We start from the raw sequence: 20347 nt of genomic DNA, 5'->3' as shown, positions 1-20347 counted from the left end.
AACTGTATCATGTGGTATTTAGAATACAGTTACTTTGTTGAAATAAATGGATTACACGGCGGTATTTTCCTGATTCATATTGTCGCGGGTCAGGACTCTTTTGTTTGACAGTTATGTTCCGTTGTTCCAGGCGGCAGCGTTACGGTTGCCATGGTTACACGGTGTCGCTCTCTCTGCGACTGTGTGTTTCCTGGGTGAGAGAGCGCCTTTTTGTTGTTGTTGTTGTTGTGCTAAGCTAATAGGCAGAATGCTACAGGCATAGCCCTAAAGAATGTAGCCTCATTGGCAGTGTAGTCCGTGCTGCAGGGAGAATGGACTGCCATACCCGTTATGTGTCTGTGAGCGCGAGGAGGGAGAAAAAGGAAAAGTATGAGTTGTCATCGAGCAGAAACAGGAGCTGGAAGCATGTAAATATAATAATAACCACTGCAGCCAAAAAGAGTGCCTGATAAGCCCAGTTGTAAGTAAGCTATTAAGACTCGACTGTACACTGTGTTCGTGTTTTCCTCTGAAACAATAAGTTCCGTTGGAACAGCCTTTCTCTTTCTCTCGCTAGCAAACTTGACCCAGACAACAAAGTAAAGCTAATTTTCGGCTACAAGCCGCGGACCTTCAGTAATAGTAATAAATCACATTCATGTAGTTGTAAACAGCATGATAATATATTTAGGTGGGCCCTGAGAGGCCAAACGGACTGCAACTTCAGAAAACACTTGGAAAATGAAAAATGCTTCAAAAAGAAAAATGCTGCAAAAAGAAAAACACTTGCACTTATTTATGTGCAAATGTTTAATAATGAAGAACATTAAAACATTACTGTTGGCCACATGCCGGCCAAGTTATGTGACATTAGCGAAGTTTGTACTTTCAGCGTTTACTTTGTTTTAAAGCCTTTACTTTATACGCCGTTCGATAGTCGACCTTAATCTTACAGAGAATCTGATGATTTTGTGGATAATTAAAGTCAGTCATATATCCACAAACACAACAAGCTGAAAGTCAGTGATGCTGCTCGGTTTGCAGTCATGAATATCACGGCACAAGCAGGATTCACTGCACTGTTAATGTTAGCTATGTTATATTGCTGCCTCTGTTCGGTGGTGTCGAGCCAAACGGACTTTAACGTGTGTTTGAACGAGCTGACGGTTCACTCGTTAAGCTGAAAGAAAGTTGCTTTAATCACAGGAGTCACACATGTGTCCACTGTAGCATCTGGGAACTCTTCTTGTTTAGCACTCGTAATAACACAAACACTAAATCCTCCTTCTTTTGTGCTGTTTTGTAGCAATGTATACACCTGAGACTGTCACCTGTCTGTCTGTCCTGCACTCTCTCTCTGTTTCTTTCTCTCTGATTGTGGAATAAAAGTGTCATGGTCCTAAATTATTTTATGGCTTCAATACATTCTGCATCATTAATGATATAATCTATAGTATTGATACTGCATTAAGATGTTTATTAAAACCTGCTGACTTTACATTAACCTTTTTATTACAGGTACAGCTAAGACCATTTTATACACATTGCATTTTGTGGTCAGTTAAAGAAGGTTAAAACTGCATACACGCTTACAAAACACATACATATAATCTAGAAACCAGCTTGAGTGAAGGCCTGAATGTATTCAGCTTCTTGTTGCAACCTGTGGCATTTGAGTTTACTTAGTAACAGGTGACAGGAGAAAAAGAAAAAAAAGAATTTTTTTTTCTTAATTTCTTACTATGTGCTATTATTTTAATTTCATGTTTTTTTCCTTATAAAACAGGAGGACAAGTCCACGGGTATCTCCAGGGCCTGTAATCATCGCCATATTTGGGAAAAGATGTTAGAAAGAGGAACTTCTGTGTCTGACCTTAGCTCTAAAATTGTCTCATTGTCTGTACAAGATGCAAATGATGTTCTTAGAAATACAAAAATATGTTATAGAATTATAGAACGCAAGAGGGGGCGTCAAACCCTGATGATATATAAACCATTCCCTGTGTATTTTTGGCAGAAGAAGTCCGCAGATGTGATGCTGTGTACTTCTTCCCGTACGTGTGTTCTTAATAAACTCTTTATCTGATTGCACTCTACTGGGTCCTCCATTGGTTTGTTTTTGTGCCACTTGTCGAATTCAGGACAGTGGAAATCTCTTAGTGGGACCAAAGAGAGAAAAAGCCCTGGTCCTGATGCTGTGGGAGGGAAATGATTGAAGTGTGCTGTGAGGAACTGACTGGGAGATTTTCACATGAAAAGCGCTATATAAATGCAATCCATTATTATTATTTATTAAAGCAAGAAGGTTGTAGGTTGAAGCTTGTTGGCCTTTCTGTGGAGGTTGGATGTTCTCCCACAGTCCAATGAAATGCTGCTTAGGTTCATTGGTGCTTCTAAATTGGCTGTAGGTGTGGATGTGAGAGAGTGCTTCTCTGTGTCTCTCTGTTGGCCCTGTGATGGACTGCTCACCTGTGCAGGTGGACCACGCCTCTTGCCCTATGACAGCTAGGGCACAGGTTGCAGCCCTGTGAGCCTAAGCTGAATAAACAGTAGCAAAAATGATTCATAGATGGCCTGAAATCCCCCAGTTAGCAATTTGGTAGATAGCTATGACATGCTAATCCCATCCAGCAGCTGTATCCTACCAGTAAGCTGATCCCTGCTGAGCCAAAGCACTTTTTCATATGCAAATTACAACCTTTAATAGAAACCTATTGGTCAGCATCTTATTAGCCTGCTGTTAGCTTCATTCCACAGAAAACAGAGAAACTAACAGAGTTGATAAAGAATAAAGAGAAATGTGCTGATTTAAAGCCTTTGAAGTGCTTCAGATGATCTCTGTCCACTTCTGTCCACTCATTCATTCATGTAAGCTTTCTAATGCAGCTTTGATCTTCACAGTCTGCTTTATGAAACTCATTCTAACCCTGAATGTCAGAGCGTTCCTGATGGAAGATTTTTAGTTTTGTGATTATGTTTAGTTGTAGCTTCAGTTAAAGGAAGAAGAATTGGAATTGGAAACCACAGGAAAAGGGAAACCATATGTGCAGAAGAGTGCTGTGACATACCATACTGCTTCCTGTGTTAACAGACAAGTTAACGGTCTCTCTCTCTCTCTCTCTCTCTTTCCTTTTATGGAAATGTTTTTGGATTCTGAACATGCCACACCTACTGCTGTGAAAGCTTACTTGAAGTATAAATAAAGAGTGTGCTGGAAGCCCCGCGCGATTCCCTCTGTGACGGGGCATCGTCCATGTACATGTAAAATCTTTGAGTCTGTGTTTCTTTGCCTCCTAATAGTTTTCTCCTCACAGTTCCTCCTTCTCTTTCCCATCATTCATGCTGGCAGTGGAGGAGATTTGGATGTTGGACTGTGTTTTGGATGATGTGTGTATGTTTGTGTTGGACTGCTGTCTGTAAAGCAAATGGACATTTTGCTTTGGATTTCAGTGTCAGACAGACTTTAAGGTGGAATGAAGAGTTTGAGAGTTTCACAGTGAATTATCCAGTAGAGGATTTTTCTTCTTCTTTGAAGGTTTAAAATGTGAACATTGTTCTGCTGCAGTCAATGGACTAAACCAGAGAAGAAGAAAACAGACTTTACCATGAAGATCCTCAGTGTGGATCAGTATAATATCAGCCTGATGTCTGCAGTTTAGTGTCAGCACAACTTTCACATCATATTCATCTCAGCACAACTAAAACATGCTGACTGACCTCAGAGTTTCAAGTCCACATCCTGGACTCTCCAGGAAACCACACAGATGCTTCACTCCTGAATCCTGCAGCTTGTTGTTGGAGCTCAGGTCCAGCTGTCTCAGATGGGAGGGGTTGGACTTCAGTGCTGCTGCCAGATAATCACAGCTGATCTCTGACAAACCACAGCCCCACAATCTGTATAAAGAATGAAAGATGTAAGTTTATTAGACAAAGTGTGAGCTTGAAATCATTCAGTGTTTCATCATCTGTTCAGAGCTGAAGAAGGTTCAGAATGTAGAAGTTTAGAAAATGGAAACTCCAAACAGCTGAAGCCAACAGGAAGCAGCTTCAAACAAACACAACAAGAGAAAAAACTCTGAATGTTTCACATTAAAGTCGTACATTTATCATAAAAACAGGACAAAGACTTGAAAAAGTCGTGTTTTTCCTTCCAGGAACCACAAGGCTTCACTTTTAAAGGTGAAGTGTGAAAGAAATGGACATATTTGAAGTCCAACACCTTTTTCCAGTCACATTATTAAAGCAGACAAACTACAAGCTCATTTTCATTCCAACAAGTCATCTTCTGACCTGGACTAACAACACTGGTCTCTATGTGCAGCTGGCTGTGAGACCAGTGCTCAGGGAGCATCCACAAAGTGCAACACTGAAAGAACATCACACACTAATTTGCTTCCAGCACTTTCACACAAACATCTACTGTCATTATTGTCACCAAACTCTGTGGATCCTTTATCGCAAATTCAAATTCAATTCAATTCAATTTTATTTATATAGCGCCAAATCACAATAAAAGTCAGTGGGATCAAATGTTCAGACAAAAGAGGGTTATGAGGAAATATGATGAAATGTTGTGTATTAGCAGCAAGTTATTGAATCATTTTCCTCAGAAGCAAAATAAAATAATTGACAAACATGTTTTTACAAACTCAGTGTTGGACTTGGATCAGCAGGATAAGCTGATGTTTAAAGTCATTTGAGTCTCGCTGTATGAGAGTCCAGTTATTACTCAATATTTATGGATGATGTTCTTTCAGTGTTGCACTTTGTAGACGCTCCCTGAGCCTCACAACCAGCTGCACATGGACCAGCTGACATTACCCAGCATTAGAGGCGGCTGTAAAAAAATGGATTTTCCTATTTAAATGGTTTTAATTTGAATAAAGCGATGTTGATTCATTCAATCCTTCAAAAGTCTGTTTCCTGCATTATTCACTGCTTATTACGCACCAGTCTGCTGTTGTGTTCACTGCAGTCAGCCTCTGAAAACAAAGCCTCATTTCTGCTGTTCAATACTGAAGAAATTTAAACCTTTTAAAATGATGACAGATTACAAACTCTCAGCTGTGTCTGTAATCAAACCTCTGTTACTTTGCTTCACTTCAGCAGCATCAGCTCATGTTCACATGTTGATTCATGGTTTGCTTCAGTTTTTGATCGACTACAGAATATTTTGAAGGTTATCTGCTATAAAAAGCCAGAACAGGAAAATCTGCTTCATGTGTTTCTGTTTGATCCTCAGTGACTTTGACACAAAGGCCTCTGCTGTGATGATCACACCTCTGATCAAGTCTCACAGTGTCAGCTTTGTTTTTTTACATATGGATATGTGCTGATAAATGATCAGAGTTATAATATTTCCCACTGTCTGCTGTGTGCCGTGACCTTTGACCTGCTAAAGAGAGTCAGCCGTGGATTATTCATTGTTGTGTCTGATACTTAGAAATGTAAGGAAGAACACTACACAGTTAATCAGTGTAATGTCCTCTGCCTCTAACGCCTTGCCAGAGTCGACCTTCAGACTAAACTCCTCTTCAAAATGACCACGCAGACAAGAGGGTTTGACTTCACTCCCTTTACTTAGGCCTGTTGAAGTAGGGTAAAACTGAGAAACAACATGAAATGTTCGTAGAAATCATAGATGAGGACAAATACACAATAACAGTACAAATGACTTGTTTAGCCAAAAGCATTAGCGAATCCTCTCTTTACAAACATTTTTATTAAGTAAACACTGCAATCACATTTCTACAAGTAGATTTGTAAGGATGGAACAGAATTACATACCAACAATGCCCTTAAAGACCATCTTAAGGGAGAAAATTGCCACTACAGCAGAGAACAGGAGAACAGGAGAAGTCATTTCCCCAAACAATAGCATGCACTTTCTGATGACATCATAGAACAGAGACAGATTTGCGCATGTTACACCAGGTCATGCCAGAAGGGGGCACTAAAGAGTAACTTTCTCAGGGAAAATCTATTTAAACAGAACACGGTTTCATGGTGACAGAACACTCCCCGTCTGAAATTCAGCAAGTTTCACCTACTAATTTGACAAGGTCAAACACATTTCAGTCATCTGGAGGAATGAGCAAGATCATCTCATTCACAGGTCGGACGTAAAGCTTTGATCCCTCTTTCTTAATGACCTTTACTTGCACTTTGCGCACCCTTCCGTCTTTACTGGGATACACATCAACGATAATACCTAATGCGCAGTCGTTCCTACTGCACTGACTGTTCTTAAGAAGCACCACACTTCCTTGCTTAAGGTTTGGCCGGTCAGAAGTCCACTTTGTTCGACACTGTAGTGTTGACAGATACTGTTTCCGCCACCTGTCCCAAAATGTGTTAGACAAGCTTTGGACCCTGCACCACTGTTGCTTCAATAGTTCTTTATGTCCAAAATCTCCTTCTGGTACTGGGCATGGACCTACTTTCTGAGTAAGCAATGAAGCCGGTGTAAGAATGAAAGGATCTGTAGGATCATTTGACACAGGCACCAGTGGTCGACTGTTCACTATGGCTGAGACCTCAGCCATGAATGTTGTGAGTACCTCATGTGTGAGTTTGGAGGAGCCCATCTGAAGAAGCATCGAGTCCAGGATACGACGTGTGATGCCGATCATCCTTTCCCATGCTCCTCCCATATGAGAGGAATGTGGTGTGTTGAAGGTCCAAGTACATCCGTGTTCTGACAGAAACCTCTCCATGGCTTTCCCATCAAGATTTGAAGGAATCCACATATCTTTGCAAGCTCTGGTGACGGGCTGATACAGACCAGGGCCCAAACACATCAATGCCGATGTTGCTAAAAGGTGGTTCCATGCTGAGCCTTTCTGGTGGCAAGTCTGCCATCTTTTGAACTTCACACCTCCCTCTCAGCCTTCAACAAGTGACACACTCGAAAACGAGTCTATTAATGCATCTCCTGCCACCAACGATCCAGTAACCTGCAGATCGGACAGCTCCTTCAGTGAAGAGACGTCCTTGGTGACGTACCTGCTCATGAAAGTGCGCACTATGAGAGTGGTTACGTGATGCCGTCTAGGCAGATCCAGTGGCCGTTTTTCGTGGAACCCTATTTTTGCCCCAATGAGACGACCCCCAATCCTTAATAGCGCGTATGAGTCAATGAAAGGATCCAGGGCAACGAGTGAGCTGCTCTTGGGAATGTTGGCATTTGATGCAAGACGCTCCAGTTCTTTTCTATAGACCTCTTGTTGAACTGTTTTGATAATGACTAGCTTACTCTGTTCAAGAATATCCCCGGTGGGGGGGGGGGTGGGGGGGTGGGGGGGGCCACTAATGCCAACCCTCACATTTTTGAGCGACACACTCCTTTCCTTTTTTAAAGCTCTGAACAATGTGAATAAGGGTACCAAGAGCCCTTATGAGGGAACTCCAGCATGAGAAGCGATTGAACCACCCAGAGCCAAGATGTTTGAGGACTGTGACCGACAGTGTTGTGACTTGAGGCCTGATTTCACTGTCTTGATCTGGTTCCAAAAGGTCAAACCTCTGTACCACAGGTGACACCCCTTCAGGTCGAGACAAGAATGCCGGTCCAGAGAACCATATTGTGTTCTCAAGGCGGTCTGCTGTGATAGACCGTGTGGCAATGTCTGCGGGATTGTCTTCTGTGCAGACATATCGCCACTGCTGTGGCATTGTGCTTCGTCTGATTCTCTGGACTTGATTGCTCAGTAGTAGGTGTGTAGTAGGTGACTGCGTCAAATACAATGTCTATTTCGGAGGTGATGACCTCAGACAGAGTTACTGCCATGATGAGCACAAAGCTCCAACCGAGGTATAGTATGCTCTGGACGTGGGGCCAGTTTGGATTTACTTGCAACCAATCTAGTGCAGCATCCCCCATCTGCATCCACAGTCTTCAAGTAGGCAACAGTAGCTACTGCTTTCTCTGAAGCATCTGAAAAGACACAGAGTTCTGTTAACTTGACAGTAGATGGTGACATGTTTGAGTACGGTCGGGGTATCCTCAGATGTCTTAACTCCTGCAGAGAATCTCTCCAACTTTCCCACACCTTTTCCTTTTTTTGCTGGCAATGGAGTGTCCCAGTCTGAAGACTGTGAGGCTAGTTCTCGAAGCAGCAGTTTTCCTTGAATTGTCACAGGGGAAACAAATCTTAGAGGACCGTACAGGCTGTTCACCGTTGAGAGAACTCCACGTTGAGTGAATGACTTTTTCTCGTCCTGTAAACGGTAAGTAAAACAGTCTGAATTCAAGTCCCAGTACAGCCCAAGGGTACGCTGCATTGGTAGAGTGTCAGCAGTAAGGTCCAAATCCTTCAGGTCTGTGGCATGATCTTAACTGGGAAAGGCCTTCATGACCTCCTTGCTGTTCGAAGCCAGCTTATGCAGCCTAAGGTTAGAGCAAGCCTGGCTGGCTGCCGGTGGAGCTCATGGGCGCGTCACTGCAACTCCCCCCTGGCTTCTGCTCCGCGGCTGCTGAGTGAGCCCTCATCTGGGACTCTCCTCAGCTCTTTCTGGGACAGTGGCGCGGCTGCCCCTCTGTTGGTCTTCCTTGGTCTCTTGTGTTCTGGGGGCCTCTGGATGTCTGGAGTTTTGATCTCCTCCATACCTGCTTCATGCCCTGGAGGACGGGGCAGTGGCTCCCCACACCCTCTAGCAGATCATTACATGAAGGAACCTTTTAAAAACAAGCGCGTCCATGCTCACAGGTGTACACACGGGTGATCACACCCAGAAACTACACCCTTTTTGGCTCCTACCTCAAAGCACACTGTGTTCTGTTGATCTTATGTGCTGCACAATAATGTTTAATATTTAGTATTTACTGTCATATTCCCATATATCATTGTGATGTTGTTTATTCTATTACTCTTGTTCTCTTCTGCTTGTTTTCTTTTTTCTTTCTCAGCAGGTGATCCAGGTGATTGATATATGCATTTTTTTTTTCTCTGCCCGTTCTGTTGGTTTTTGTTTTTTGCCCTTCTCCCCCGTCCCTCTTCTCAGCTGTTTCTCTTTCCCTCTTTCTTTCTCCCCTTCTTTCCCCCAGTCAAGTCTGTCCCGTATTCAGTAAGTGAAAATAAAATAAACAATAAAAGGTGAATCAAATGGACCATTACGGCAAGGCTGGGATGGTCAATTTGGTAAAGTAAATCCGTTGGGCATCTTTCTTTGCCTTTAGACAACAATTCTGATGGCAAAAGAGCCAAACGGGACAGGCGAAAGAAAAAAAAAAAAAAAGGTTAGAGCAAGCCAGCATTTTTTGAGTTCTTTTGAGCAGATCAATAGCTGGATCTGCTGTGGGCAAGGACTTTAACCCGTCATCTACGTAAAAGTCACGAGTGACAAACTGTTCTGCATCCTCCCCATACTCCTTCCGGCCTTCCTGTGCTGCACGTCTAAGACAGTAAATAGCCACAGCCGGTGAAGGACTATTTCCAAAGACATGCACGTTCATACGGAACTCCATAATCTCTTTCTCTGGGTTATTCTCTTTAAACCAGAGGAACCTGAGGAAGTTCCAGTCTTCAGGTTGCACCATGAAACAATGAAACATCTGTTGTACATCTACAGTGAAGGCGATCTGTTCTTTCCGAAACCGAAAGAGGACTCCTACCAGGGTGTTGTTGAGGTCTGGTCCCGTTAGGAGTACTTGGTTCAGAGACAAACCTTTGTGCTGGGCACTGGAGTCGAAGACGACTCTTATTTGAGAGGGCTTCTTGGGATGGTAAACCCCAAAACAAGGCAGGTACCAATGCTCCTCATTAGGCTTCAGAGGTCGGGCTTCTTCAGCGTGCCCAATCTGAAAGATCTTTGCCATGAACGAGACAAACTCTTCTTTCATTTTAGGCTTCCTTCTGAAAGACTGCTGTAAAGATTTGAGACGTTCAAGTACTTGCTCGTGGTAATGAGGGAGCCTTGGTCGTGGAGATCTGAAAGGCAGGGTAGCCACCCAACTGTTTTCTTGATCCTTGTAAACCTCTTGTTCCATGATGTGGATGAACTGTCCGTCCTCGATTGAAGGAGCTTCTTTGTCATCGTCCTTTGTTGTCTGGAACACATTACAGTCTAAAGTGGCCCGTTTCTCACTGGCAAGGGGATGTTTGCATGTCAGGGGAAATGAAGGGGACCCACCACTACTGTATTTCTCTTTTACAGAGTACTTGTTTGGGCATGGCTGAAAGAGAGAAGGGCGTCCATTTTTCAGTACGTTAGTGTAGCAAGAGCTGATAACAGTAGGTCTGTGGACATCTCCAATGCACACATCTCCCACAATAACCCAACCCAGGTCCAACTTCTGGGCATAGAGTGCATTTTGTGGGCCATTCCCTTGTCTTCTGACCTTATGAACCCTAATGATATCTCTGCCTAACAAGAGCAGAATGGAAGCTTGGGAGTCCAGCTTTGGAATGTGTTTTGCAAGGGCCTTCAAATGACTGTGATTTAATGCTACCTCTGGTGTTGGTATTTCTGCACGGTTATTTGGGATCAGTGTTGGCAAAGAAAGTGTGACACTGCCGTTGATGGGTTTGATCACAAAGCCATGTGCTTGCCTGCCTTCTGTCTCTTGTGTTCCAGCACATGTCTTCAAAGTGTATGGTGAAGGAGAACCTGAAATCGGAAAAACTCAGTACATGCAAGTGATCTGTTACTCTGATCATCTAATATTGCATATAATGTAACTGCAGCGTCAGGGCAGCCAGTCGGGTAGACCCTGGTTAGACATATTTTTGAGCAGGAATGTCCTGCGGAATAGTTTCTGCAGACCTCAGTGCATGCTGTGCACTGAGAAACATCAGTCTCAATCAGGTTGGAGTTTCCCTCCCCGCCCTGATCTGGTGCGGAACATGCTGTGTTGGTGGACCATAGGGCAAATCCAGGATAGAGGGCTGCAATGTGGCTCCTGCTCCCACACTCTGAGCAGGAGATGTCATCTTCATAATTCCTTACCAAATGTGTGGCTCTGCAGCACCTGTAACATATTCCGTGCCTTTTTAGGAGTGCTTTCCTTTCTTCTATTGGCGTCTCTCTAAACCCACGACACCTTGGTAAGGAGTTGGGTTTATTGTGTAGCGGGCTGGATCCTCTCTAGTGGATGACTCACTTCCAAATCGGGTGCCAAGTGATACAGTCCTTGTACCACTGGAAGGGGGCAGAGGGTTCGGAGAGAACCTCGTTTTAAAGACTGCCATGGCTTTGTGACCTTCGGCTTCAGACGTTTGCTTAGCGCCTGATAACTCGCTGCTGAGTGCTGTCTGTGTGAGACCAGGGTCATTGCGCATCCGTGCTTCCCGACACACAAAGTCCACAAAGAAGCTGAATGGGGGGTAGAGAGCCCCATGATCTTCTTTGTACTTGAAGCCTAGAGAAAGCCATTTTTCTTGGAGATAAAATGGCAGCTTCTACAGGTGTAATACCATGAAGAGTATCCAAAAAACTAAGGCCAGGCAGGTCACCGTCTTCTTTGGCAGCCTGTATTTCCAACAGCAAGTCTCCCAGCTCTCTTAGCTTGTGACCGTCTCTGTTTGGAATCTTGGGAAAGTTGTTTAATCTTTTCAAAAAAGCACCCTCGATGACCTCTGGTGCACCATAGCATTCATTGAGCCTATCCCACATAGCTCTCAGTCCATTTGCTGGTTGGTTCGCATACACAGATCGTATTCGTCTAGCATGTTCAGCTGAGTCCTTACCTTGCCATTTCACAAGGGGGTCAAGCTGTTCACTTGGTGAGAGGTTGAGGCCCCTGATGGTATTCATAAACAAAGCTTTCCAGGCTCTATAGCATTCGGGACGGTCGTTGAAGTGAATGAGCCCTGTAGACACCAGTTCACGTCAAGCCATGAATCTAACAAGGTCTGACATGTTCTGCTCCATTTCTAGTGGAGTGTACAGTGGGCCCCTTTCTTGGTATGTGGTCTCCTGTGGGTGGCTGGAGTTGTCTGGGGTTGTGATATAGGCGGTGCCGGTGTAGCCACTGTCCAGAGGCTGTCGTGCATAATTGACCGTTGGTTCTTGTTTAGGGGTGTAGGTCTCACTTTGGTCAGCTTTGCCTGGGAAATGATCCTTTAGATTTGCTACTATGGGTGTGGTTTGTGTTTGGATGTGTGGTGCCACAACTGGCTTGAGGCTTGGTCGAAAATGTAAATCAGATCCTGGCGTAAAGATCTTGGGGTAGGAGTCTACGGTGAATGCTGAGGGAGTTTCATCTCCGTGTTATCATTGGAGGTTTCTAGAATGGGCGTGGTTTGGCTGCCATGTGTGGCACCCTTGACATATTCCCTTGTGCGTGTTACTGGGTCATCAGCAGGAACATCTATTTTACTAAGACCCTCGCTTTTATCTTGAATCACTGCAGCCTCCAAAACTTCTGCCTTTGCTCTGCAGCTGCAGCCTTTTTTTCCATGCGTACTTTATCCAATGACACTTCAAGAAGCATTTTTCGAAGCTACATAGAAGCTTCCAGTTCTGCTTGCTGCAACTTCAGATCATTTTCCTTGTTCTGCCTTTTATAACTTAAATCGGATATTATAGTTGTAAGCTGCCCTAGAGCTCCCTCTAGTGGCTGCTTTGGGTTCGGTTACTTTGGGAAAGGAAAAAAAATGAGAACGTGAAGAAGAAATAAAAGATGGCGGAAAGTGATACCGTAATGTTATCGTTCTAAGCTGATACGGACCTTAAAATGTTGTTGCCTTGGACAAGATATGTCTGTAAGTATGAGTATCGATAAAATAATTGTCTTTTGTTTTGTGTAGAAATGGCACGATAATTTGTACATTTGAAAGTTTTATCTTGTTAGCTTGCAGTAAGAGTGTAACAAGCTAGTTTACAATGTTAGTTAGCTAATACAGTATTTTGTACTTTCAGTTTTACGATGGTCAAAGAGAAGGCAATGGTCAGAGGCCATTCTTCAATAAATCAGCGCAAAAAGGAAAATAAGTCTGGTTATTGGAGCATCGTTATCTCACTGTCTAGCTGGTGAAACTAAGAGACTCAGGGCGAGGACAGCATACTCCTTATCCACAAATGCTGCTTCAGCCTTAGCTGCCTGAGCTTCTGCACGTGCTTGTGCGGCGGCTGCCTTACTTGCAGCTGAACTCCTGGAATGCCTGGAGGAGTCAGATATATTAGATCTGGTTTTCATTGATGCGCTGGTTCTCGGTGACATGTTGCTGTCGATTGGATTTTTCCAACATCTGCAGCTGAATGTTAGAGCTGAGCTGTTTCTGGAGGATAGCTCTATTTGCTGTCCAGTTCCTCACGAGACTGGTCTTTGAGAGGTTGTCGTTTTACTGTAATGTCCTCTGCCTCTAACGCCTTGCTAGAGTCGACATTCAGACTAAACTTCTCTTCAAAATGACCACGCAGGCAAGAGGGTTTGACTTCACTCCCTTTACTTAGGCCAGTTGAAATAACAGTACAAATGACTTGTTTAGCCAAAAGCGTTAGCGAATCCTCTCTTTACAAACATTTCTATTAAGTAAACACTGCAATCACATTTCTTCAAGTAGATTTGTTCATTAGTAAGGATGGAACAGAATTACACACCGACAATGCCCTTAAAGACCATCTTAAGGGAGACAATTGCCACTACAGCAGAGAACAGGAGAACAGGAGAAGTCTTTTCCCCAAACAATAGAGATTGACAGACCACGTGACTTTCGCGCATTGCATGCCGGTAACTCGTGGCAAAACAATCCAAGTACCTGCATCAATTGCAAGCATTTGCAGCACCGCAAAACGTTCATTCTTCGGTTCCAATAAATTCTTGCTTTTTCTTTGCCCCCCAAAAGGGTATGTACAAAACGAAGGAGAACAATGCCGGTCTGTACAAAGACAGACTTAATGAAAAGTCAAAGAAAAGATACGAGGAAAAAAATCAAACCAGTGAAAGTGTTAGATCCTTACAAGCACACAGAGTGGACAAAATACGTTAGCGTGCTGCCCAACTTCACCACGCTCATATTTATAATTATACGGTTCTTTGAGTGAGCGCATACACTCGTGAAGTTTAGTAACTTCAGGTCACTGCAACAAGCCCAGGTACAATTTACCGACGGATGGGTGCAGGACCTTGAAATGCACCGTGTAGAAAGTAAAGACCATCGTACATATCATAAGTTTACCAGTCTCACAAATCGTCTTCATAAATACACATTCGTTAACCGTTTATTAATAGGACCTTTGAGCTCAATGGTAATTAATTAGTAGTAGAAATAATTTCTGGTACCCATCACAGAAATGTAGCAGTGACAATAATATTGTATGCTGTAATCGCACTGGGCAATTAGTGATACAAAACAACTGTTTTATCCTGTGAATAAAAGTATATGTTTTTGTCAGTGTACCATGGTAATAACAGAAGCGAAACGCAATATTGTGTCAGGACAATTCACTATTTATGCACAATAAACAAAGGAGCATAGCGCGACAATTTCTGTTCAGCGCCAGACTTGCTTGTAACCTATATCACCAATTATGTTAAGAAAAATGACGTATTAACTACAACAGCAGACTGACCTTTGTGGAAATGCTTGGAGCAGACTAACCTGTGAGCTGGAGTGTTCTGGGACGTTATATTTTGTCTTTGAATGGCTACAATCCAGTCGCCTCTTTGTTACTTCGGAAACATGGCTCGAACAATTTCTCTTCAACGATGTAATCCGATAACAACCGATCTCTTTACCCGTCGGCTTTCCGTGGCTGTCATGCGACCGGCTATTGCAGTTAATAATACAACAGCTTCTTGCCATTTTTTGTGTTTCTTTTTATCGCTGTATAACTGATTTCAATTGAAAGCCTGCGTGCGCTATTACCTCTTGCCACGAGTTCCCAGAATTCTTTGCGGTTTTACCCCTGAGTGACGTCACATTTTCAATCTCTATAGGGCTTTGGAGCGTGATGTCACGGGGGTGGGCGTGGAAAGGATTTTGGCCCGATCCGCCATTTTGGGGGTCTTAGTAAGGAGCGAAAGCATAGCCATGGTTCGTACTTGCTGTGTGCTCGGCTGCAATGTTCGATCTTACGACCGGCACGGGAATAAGTTTGGATTGTCTTTTTATGCTTTCCCAACCTGGAAGCAACATGAAGGAGCTCATGTATCGGACATTACCAAACGAAGGCGTCTAGCCTGGATAGCAGCCGTGAGACGAGCTGATATCAAGTTCTGTTACGTCTCCAGATATCAGCTGGTGTGCTCAAGACATTTTCATTCCGGTAAGTTCTAAATATGTTCCTATCACACTTTATAGCTGAATAATGTCATCGTTGGTGGTCTCGGAAGTTATAGAAATTGCGATCAAACATCGAATGGAGTGACTTTGCAAACATATGTGCTATGTAAAGATTCGCTAATTATTTCGCACAACTGTAGGGAAGCCTGCCTATGAAATGGATCAAACAAATCCAGACTGGGTACCAACGCTACACATGGGGCACTCCGAAATCCGAACATCACATTCAGACCGTCACAGGAGGCGAACACAACGGCAACAAAATAAAGTACTAGTTGGAGGTAAACAAAAACCGCACCCCCAACCACAATCTCTTATTTTAAAAGTTGATCTTTGTCAATTAACACAAACATTTTTGAGTATTCATACGGCCTTAATGTATAAACCATTTAAAAGTTCCCTTGTGTATTTGCACTCTTTTTATTGGACAGGCTTTGACAATGGAGCAGCAGAGTGTGAAGGTGAAGCCTCAGCAGAAGTTACCACAGAAGAGCAGCCAGCGATTGACACCACAGAAGAGCAACACCATAACAACCTTGTTATTTTGGCTGAGGGCCAAATTTGTGTTGGACAAGTAGAAGCAGAGGTAACGGGTGCTGATGCAGAAAACATTGATATCAGAGAGAAACAGACAGAAGATCAAAGACTGACAAGTGATTGTGTGCGCTGTGTACAGAGCAGAGCAGAAATAAACCGGCTGCTGGAGGAGAACAGAAAGCTTAAATCAAAGTTGGACAAGACAGAGCTGAATGAAAACTTTTTAAAGGGTGACACGGAAAAAAGTGAAATATTACACCGGTTTTACTTGTTTTGCTATTTTCATGTCCGTGCTCGAGAATGTAAAAGCTTTCCTACCAGCATCAAAGAAACTGTCGCATTTCCAAATGCTTTTACTCACACTTATGTGACTTAGACTTGATCTTCCTGTCCAGCATCTTAGTTATCTATTCAATGTCTCTCACAAAACTCTTTCTTCTGTCTTTTCTGATACAATTGACGTTTTGTATGCCCGCTTTGGAGTACTTGTACACTGGCCAGAGAGGCACTGTTTGCAAGCAACAATGCCTCCACAATTTACGGAAACTTTTGGAAATCGGGTAGCCATCATTGTAGACTGTTTTGAAATACGTACAGAACGACCATCTAATTTAAAGGCTCGTGCTCAAACGTACTCACACTACAAGGGTACACACACCATGAAATATCTGATCGGGATTACTCCACAAGGTGCAATTTCATTCATTTCTAAGGGGTGGGGGGGCCGTGCATCAGATAAACACATCACAGAGCAATGTGGCATACTTAACAAGCTGTTACCTCTGTCGTTTTGGCTGACAGAGGCTTTGACATCAGAGATGCGGTGGGAATGATGTGTGCAGAGGTTAAGATCCCAGCATTTACAAGGGGCTTCTGTCAACTAGATGCCAAGGACATAGAAAATACACGAGCCATTGCACACCTAAGAATCCATGTCGAGCGAGTAATTGGCAGTTTGCGCAACAAGTTCAAAATGCTACACACTACCATGCCAATCCGTTCTCTTCTTCCATGTGAGGGTGAAGACGTTACCTTCCTTGATAAAATTGTGAGGGTGTGTTGTGTTTTGGTTAACATGTGCCCCAGTGTGGTAGTGAAACCAGGCACACATGAGACTTGTACTTGTTAATTAATAATTGTTTAAACCAGGAAAACCTTTTTAATTTTTGGTATGTGTGATTGTATGAACACATTGACATAGCGTTATGTAACCATTTCTGTACCTGTATACTATAATCGAAAATTTATCATCACTTTGAACTCTTTGTTTAACTAAAATTACGTTATAATAAAAGCAAGATAACAAATAACTGCATTGCACTCTTTATTTCACACTTTGACAATTGGTACATGGTAAGTGCTGCACGTTTGAAATCAAGTTATACATATTTCAATGCACTTCTTCCAAAAAACTAGACACCAGAAGGAAAAACGTTGTGAACACTCGGGGCTGCCTTTCGCTTAGAGAAATGTTTTCCTACTAGTTCAGGAAGGCACACCTTCTGAAAGAACTCCTGAGCTTTCTTTAAACGCGATTCCCAGAAGTGCACATCAGGGAAGATGCGTACAACTGCCATGTCTTTTTGTGTCCATACCACGAGGTCACAGTGCTTTGCGTTGGCCACAAAGACCTGTGTTTGCACTTGTGAGTAAAAGTGATGTGTCTTCTTCAAGTTAAGTCCATTTGCTGTCAACTCGAGGCAGAAGTCTTTGTCATGTGCATCCAATGCTTGCTGAATGCTGTCACATCGGTATTTAAATGGACATTTAATTTCTAGGCACCCCTTCCCACAACATTCACATGTGGTTAGTCCATCAGGAGATGCTCCTACTTCAGGAAAAGCCATGTTAACAAGAAAACCACACATACGGACCTGTAGGTTTTTGTGACATGCTGACATTTTCTGGGTGTAGGCGTGTCGAGCGTCCTGTTCATGCTCCAGTCCCCAAGTTGTTTGCACATTACAGACTGAGTTAACAGGGTAGCAAACACGATTAACCACAGTAATGGCGGGTTTTTCTACAGTGGTGGCAAACACAGCGTGCATCATTGAAGCTGTGATCCTCCCAGCACGCCAAACATACCATTCTGGGCTCTTGTGTTGCAGTCTTGTGCGTACCTCAATAGCTTCTGCCTGTTCTTCAGTAACTTTTGCTGCGTTTATGTACTTTACGCAGTGCAGTTGTAGCTCTGTAAGGCCAAGGGACTGTGCACCTGTGTTGTACAAACACGCCAGAGACAGTGGTAGTGTGGATGACTGTACAGTGTGTGATGTGTAGTATTTCTCCAATCCAGACAAACACACTGCTTTATTGTGTTTTTGAAGTGTGTCTAACACTGGTGACAACTCCTCAAACGTAGCAGAAGGAATCTTTCTTTTTGAAGGACGGCTTCTTCTGCCTTTCACCACAGACGGTCTGTTTATATTTTCATCAAGAGTCTTTTTTTGTGCTGCTGAAGATGTAAAGTCAATGTTATGGCCAACCTCTGGCTGTATCTTGGTTGTGTTCGCCGGCAAAACCCAGTAGGCTGGTTCATCGGTGACTGTCTTTGTGCCACGTATCCTCACTGTTGAACAGAAGTGCAGCGACATGGGTGCAGGTCTCAGCAACTCCGGCCATACAGGTGCAGTGTGCAGCTTCGACCTTCCCCGTGGTGCTTACATTTACCCATGGTTGTAATGCAGGTTCATTCAATCTTTGGGAGTGCAGTACCTGTAACATGCAAGGACAAGGTTGATGTAAAGACAATAAATGAAATGAGACAGGGAGGACACAAATTGGCGTTAATAATTTGCCCAATTATCAATGTGTTACTTTTCATCTACTTTACAATTATGGGCACATAATATGATAACGATATTTTAGCAGTTCAATAATAAATGTATAACATTAATTATGGTGGGGTGTGGAAAATGGCTGTTTCACTTGATGCACTCCAGCTGACTTACCTTGGTATGAATGACGACGTACTCAGAGTTTGGCGGCTTGAAAATAGCCAAATCTTGCACCCAGCCATTTGTAAATTGGATGTGCGCCTCCAGTGACTTGTAATTACGAAACTGGTTTGCAGTGTAAGCGCTTACTCCACAAACAAGATACGTGAAGATATCAAGGTAGGACAGTGGCGGTAAGTCGTCTGGGTCTTTACTCCACTGCCGTATGTCGTATGGGTCCAGATTTGCGATGCACTCTATTTTTTTCAAATACCGCTGCTTCACCTCTGGACGCAATCGGTCTCTTTACCGTCCGTTTTCTTTTGAGCTGCTTTTAAGCATGTTTCTTGTCGTCGTCGCCGTTCCAACAGTGAGTTTGTTTGGATCGTAGACCCCGAAAATGGCGCCGCGCTCCCACAATGCATTGCGGCATGACGTCAACTCCAAAGCCCTATAGCATGCACTTTCTGATGACATCATAGAACAGAGACAGATTTGCGCATGTTACACCAGGTCATGCCAGAAGGGGGCACTAAAGAGTAACTTTCTCAGGGAAAATCTATTTAAACAGAACACGGTTACATGGTGAAAGAATAATCAGGGTCCCCTCTCTCTGAATCAGGAAAGGTGGGCAGGCCGCGTGTGGGCCGCGGGCCATACGTTGAGTCTCACTGTTTGAAATGTGAACATTGTTCTGCTGCTGTCAATGGACTAAACCAGAGAAGAAGAAAACAGACTTTACCATGAAGATCCTCAGTGTGGATCAGTATAATATCAGTCTGATGTCTGCAGTTTAGAATCAGTACAACTTTCACATCATATTCATCTCAGCACAACTAAAACATGCTGACTGACCTCAGAGTTTCAAGTCCACATCCTGGACTCTCCAGGAAACCACACAGATGCTTCACTCCTGAATCCTTCAGGTTGTTTCCCCACAGGTCCAGCTGTCTCAGATGGGAGGGGTTGGACTTCAGTGCTGCTGCCAGATAATCACAGCTGATCTCTGACAAACCACAGTCCCTCAATCTGTATAAAGAATGAAAGATGTAAGTTTATTAGACAAAGTGTGAGCTTGAAATTATTCAGTGTTTCATCATCTGTTCAGAGCTGAAGAAGGTTCAGAATGTAGAAGTTTAGAAAATGGAAACTCCAAACAGCTGAAGCCAACGGGAAGCAGCTTCAAACAGGAAACTGTGCAGAGTTTCAGACTATATGTGTCACAGGCTGGGTCTCCGACCCAGCACTTTGAGTTTTCTTTGTATTGTTCTTATTTTTTGAGATGTTGTTAGTTTTTGTGTTATTTCCTATTTGCCTTTAGTTTAGGCAGTTATTGTTCCTGGGTTTTCTATGTTTGAGTTCTTGCATTATTCATCACGTATTTGGTATGTTAAGTTTGTGTTGTCATGTCTAGTTTTAGTGTTTCCTGTTTTATTCTGACAGTGTCATGTGTTCTTTGGTCATTGTATTTAGTTTCACTCCTCCTGGTCCTGTCATTAGATTCATGTCAGTCAGCTGTTTCCTCATGTGTCTCCACTTCCCCTGATCACCTCATGTGTGTATTTAAGCCTTCTGTTTTCTGCATGTCATTGTCGGGTCGTCTTTTTACCGCAGTCATAGTCATGTCTGTTATCCTACGTTAGTCATAGTCTTTGCCTGTTTATGCCA

At 43.2% G+C, this 20347-nt stretch overlaps 2 protein-coding genes and 1 pseudogene across 2 annotated transcripts in view; 1 reads left to right on the top strand and 2 right to left on the bottom strand.

The window, feature by feature from the left end:
• Window positions 1–3677: 3677 nt before the first annotated feature.
• The window catches only part of LOC146581125 (ribonuclease inhibitor-like), a gene marked incomplete at its 5' end in the record, with an annotated part of 128609 nt that continues 111939 nt past the window's right edge, over window positions 3678–20347 (bottom strand). Inside the window, 2 exons of the mRNA XM_085268088.1 lie at window positions 3678–3873; window positions 19535–19708. Coding sequence (XP_085124214.1) covers window positions 3678–3873; window positions 19535–19708 — 370 coding nt within the window. The remainder of the gene's footprint in view (window positions 3874–19534; window positions 19709–20347) is intronic.
• Window positions 14943–16872, top strand: LOC146581130 (uncharacterized; annotated as a pseudogene).
• On the bottom strand, window positions 17156–19036 carry LOC146581129 (uncharacterized). The gene is made up of 2 exons (XM_085250793.1): window positions 18695–19036; window positions 17156–18458 (listed from the first exon to the last, which is right to left on the bottom strand). Exon 2 carries the CDS (start codon window positions 18335–18337, stop codon window positions 17156–17158), a length of 1182 nt encoding a protein of 393 aa, XP_085106919.1. The 5' UTR covers window positions 18338–18458; window positions 18695–19036.

Source organism: Mchenga conophoros, linkage group LG3 (genome assembly GCF_057382185.1).
Source record: "Mchenga conophoros isolate Kocher_MC1m ecotype Shallow Benthic linkage group LG3, M_conophoros_male_GT1.1, whole genome shotgun sequence".
In the NCBI taxonomy this organism is placed as follows: Eukaryota; Metazoa; Chordata; class Actinopteri; order Cichliformes; family Cichlidae; genus Mchenga; species Mchenga conophoros.
This window is presented reverse-complemented; position numbering and strand designations above follow the sequence as displayed.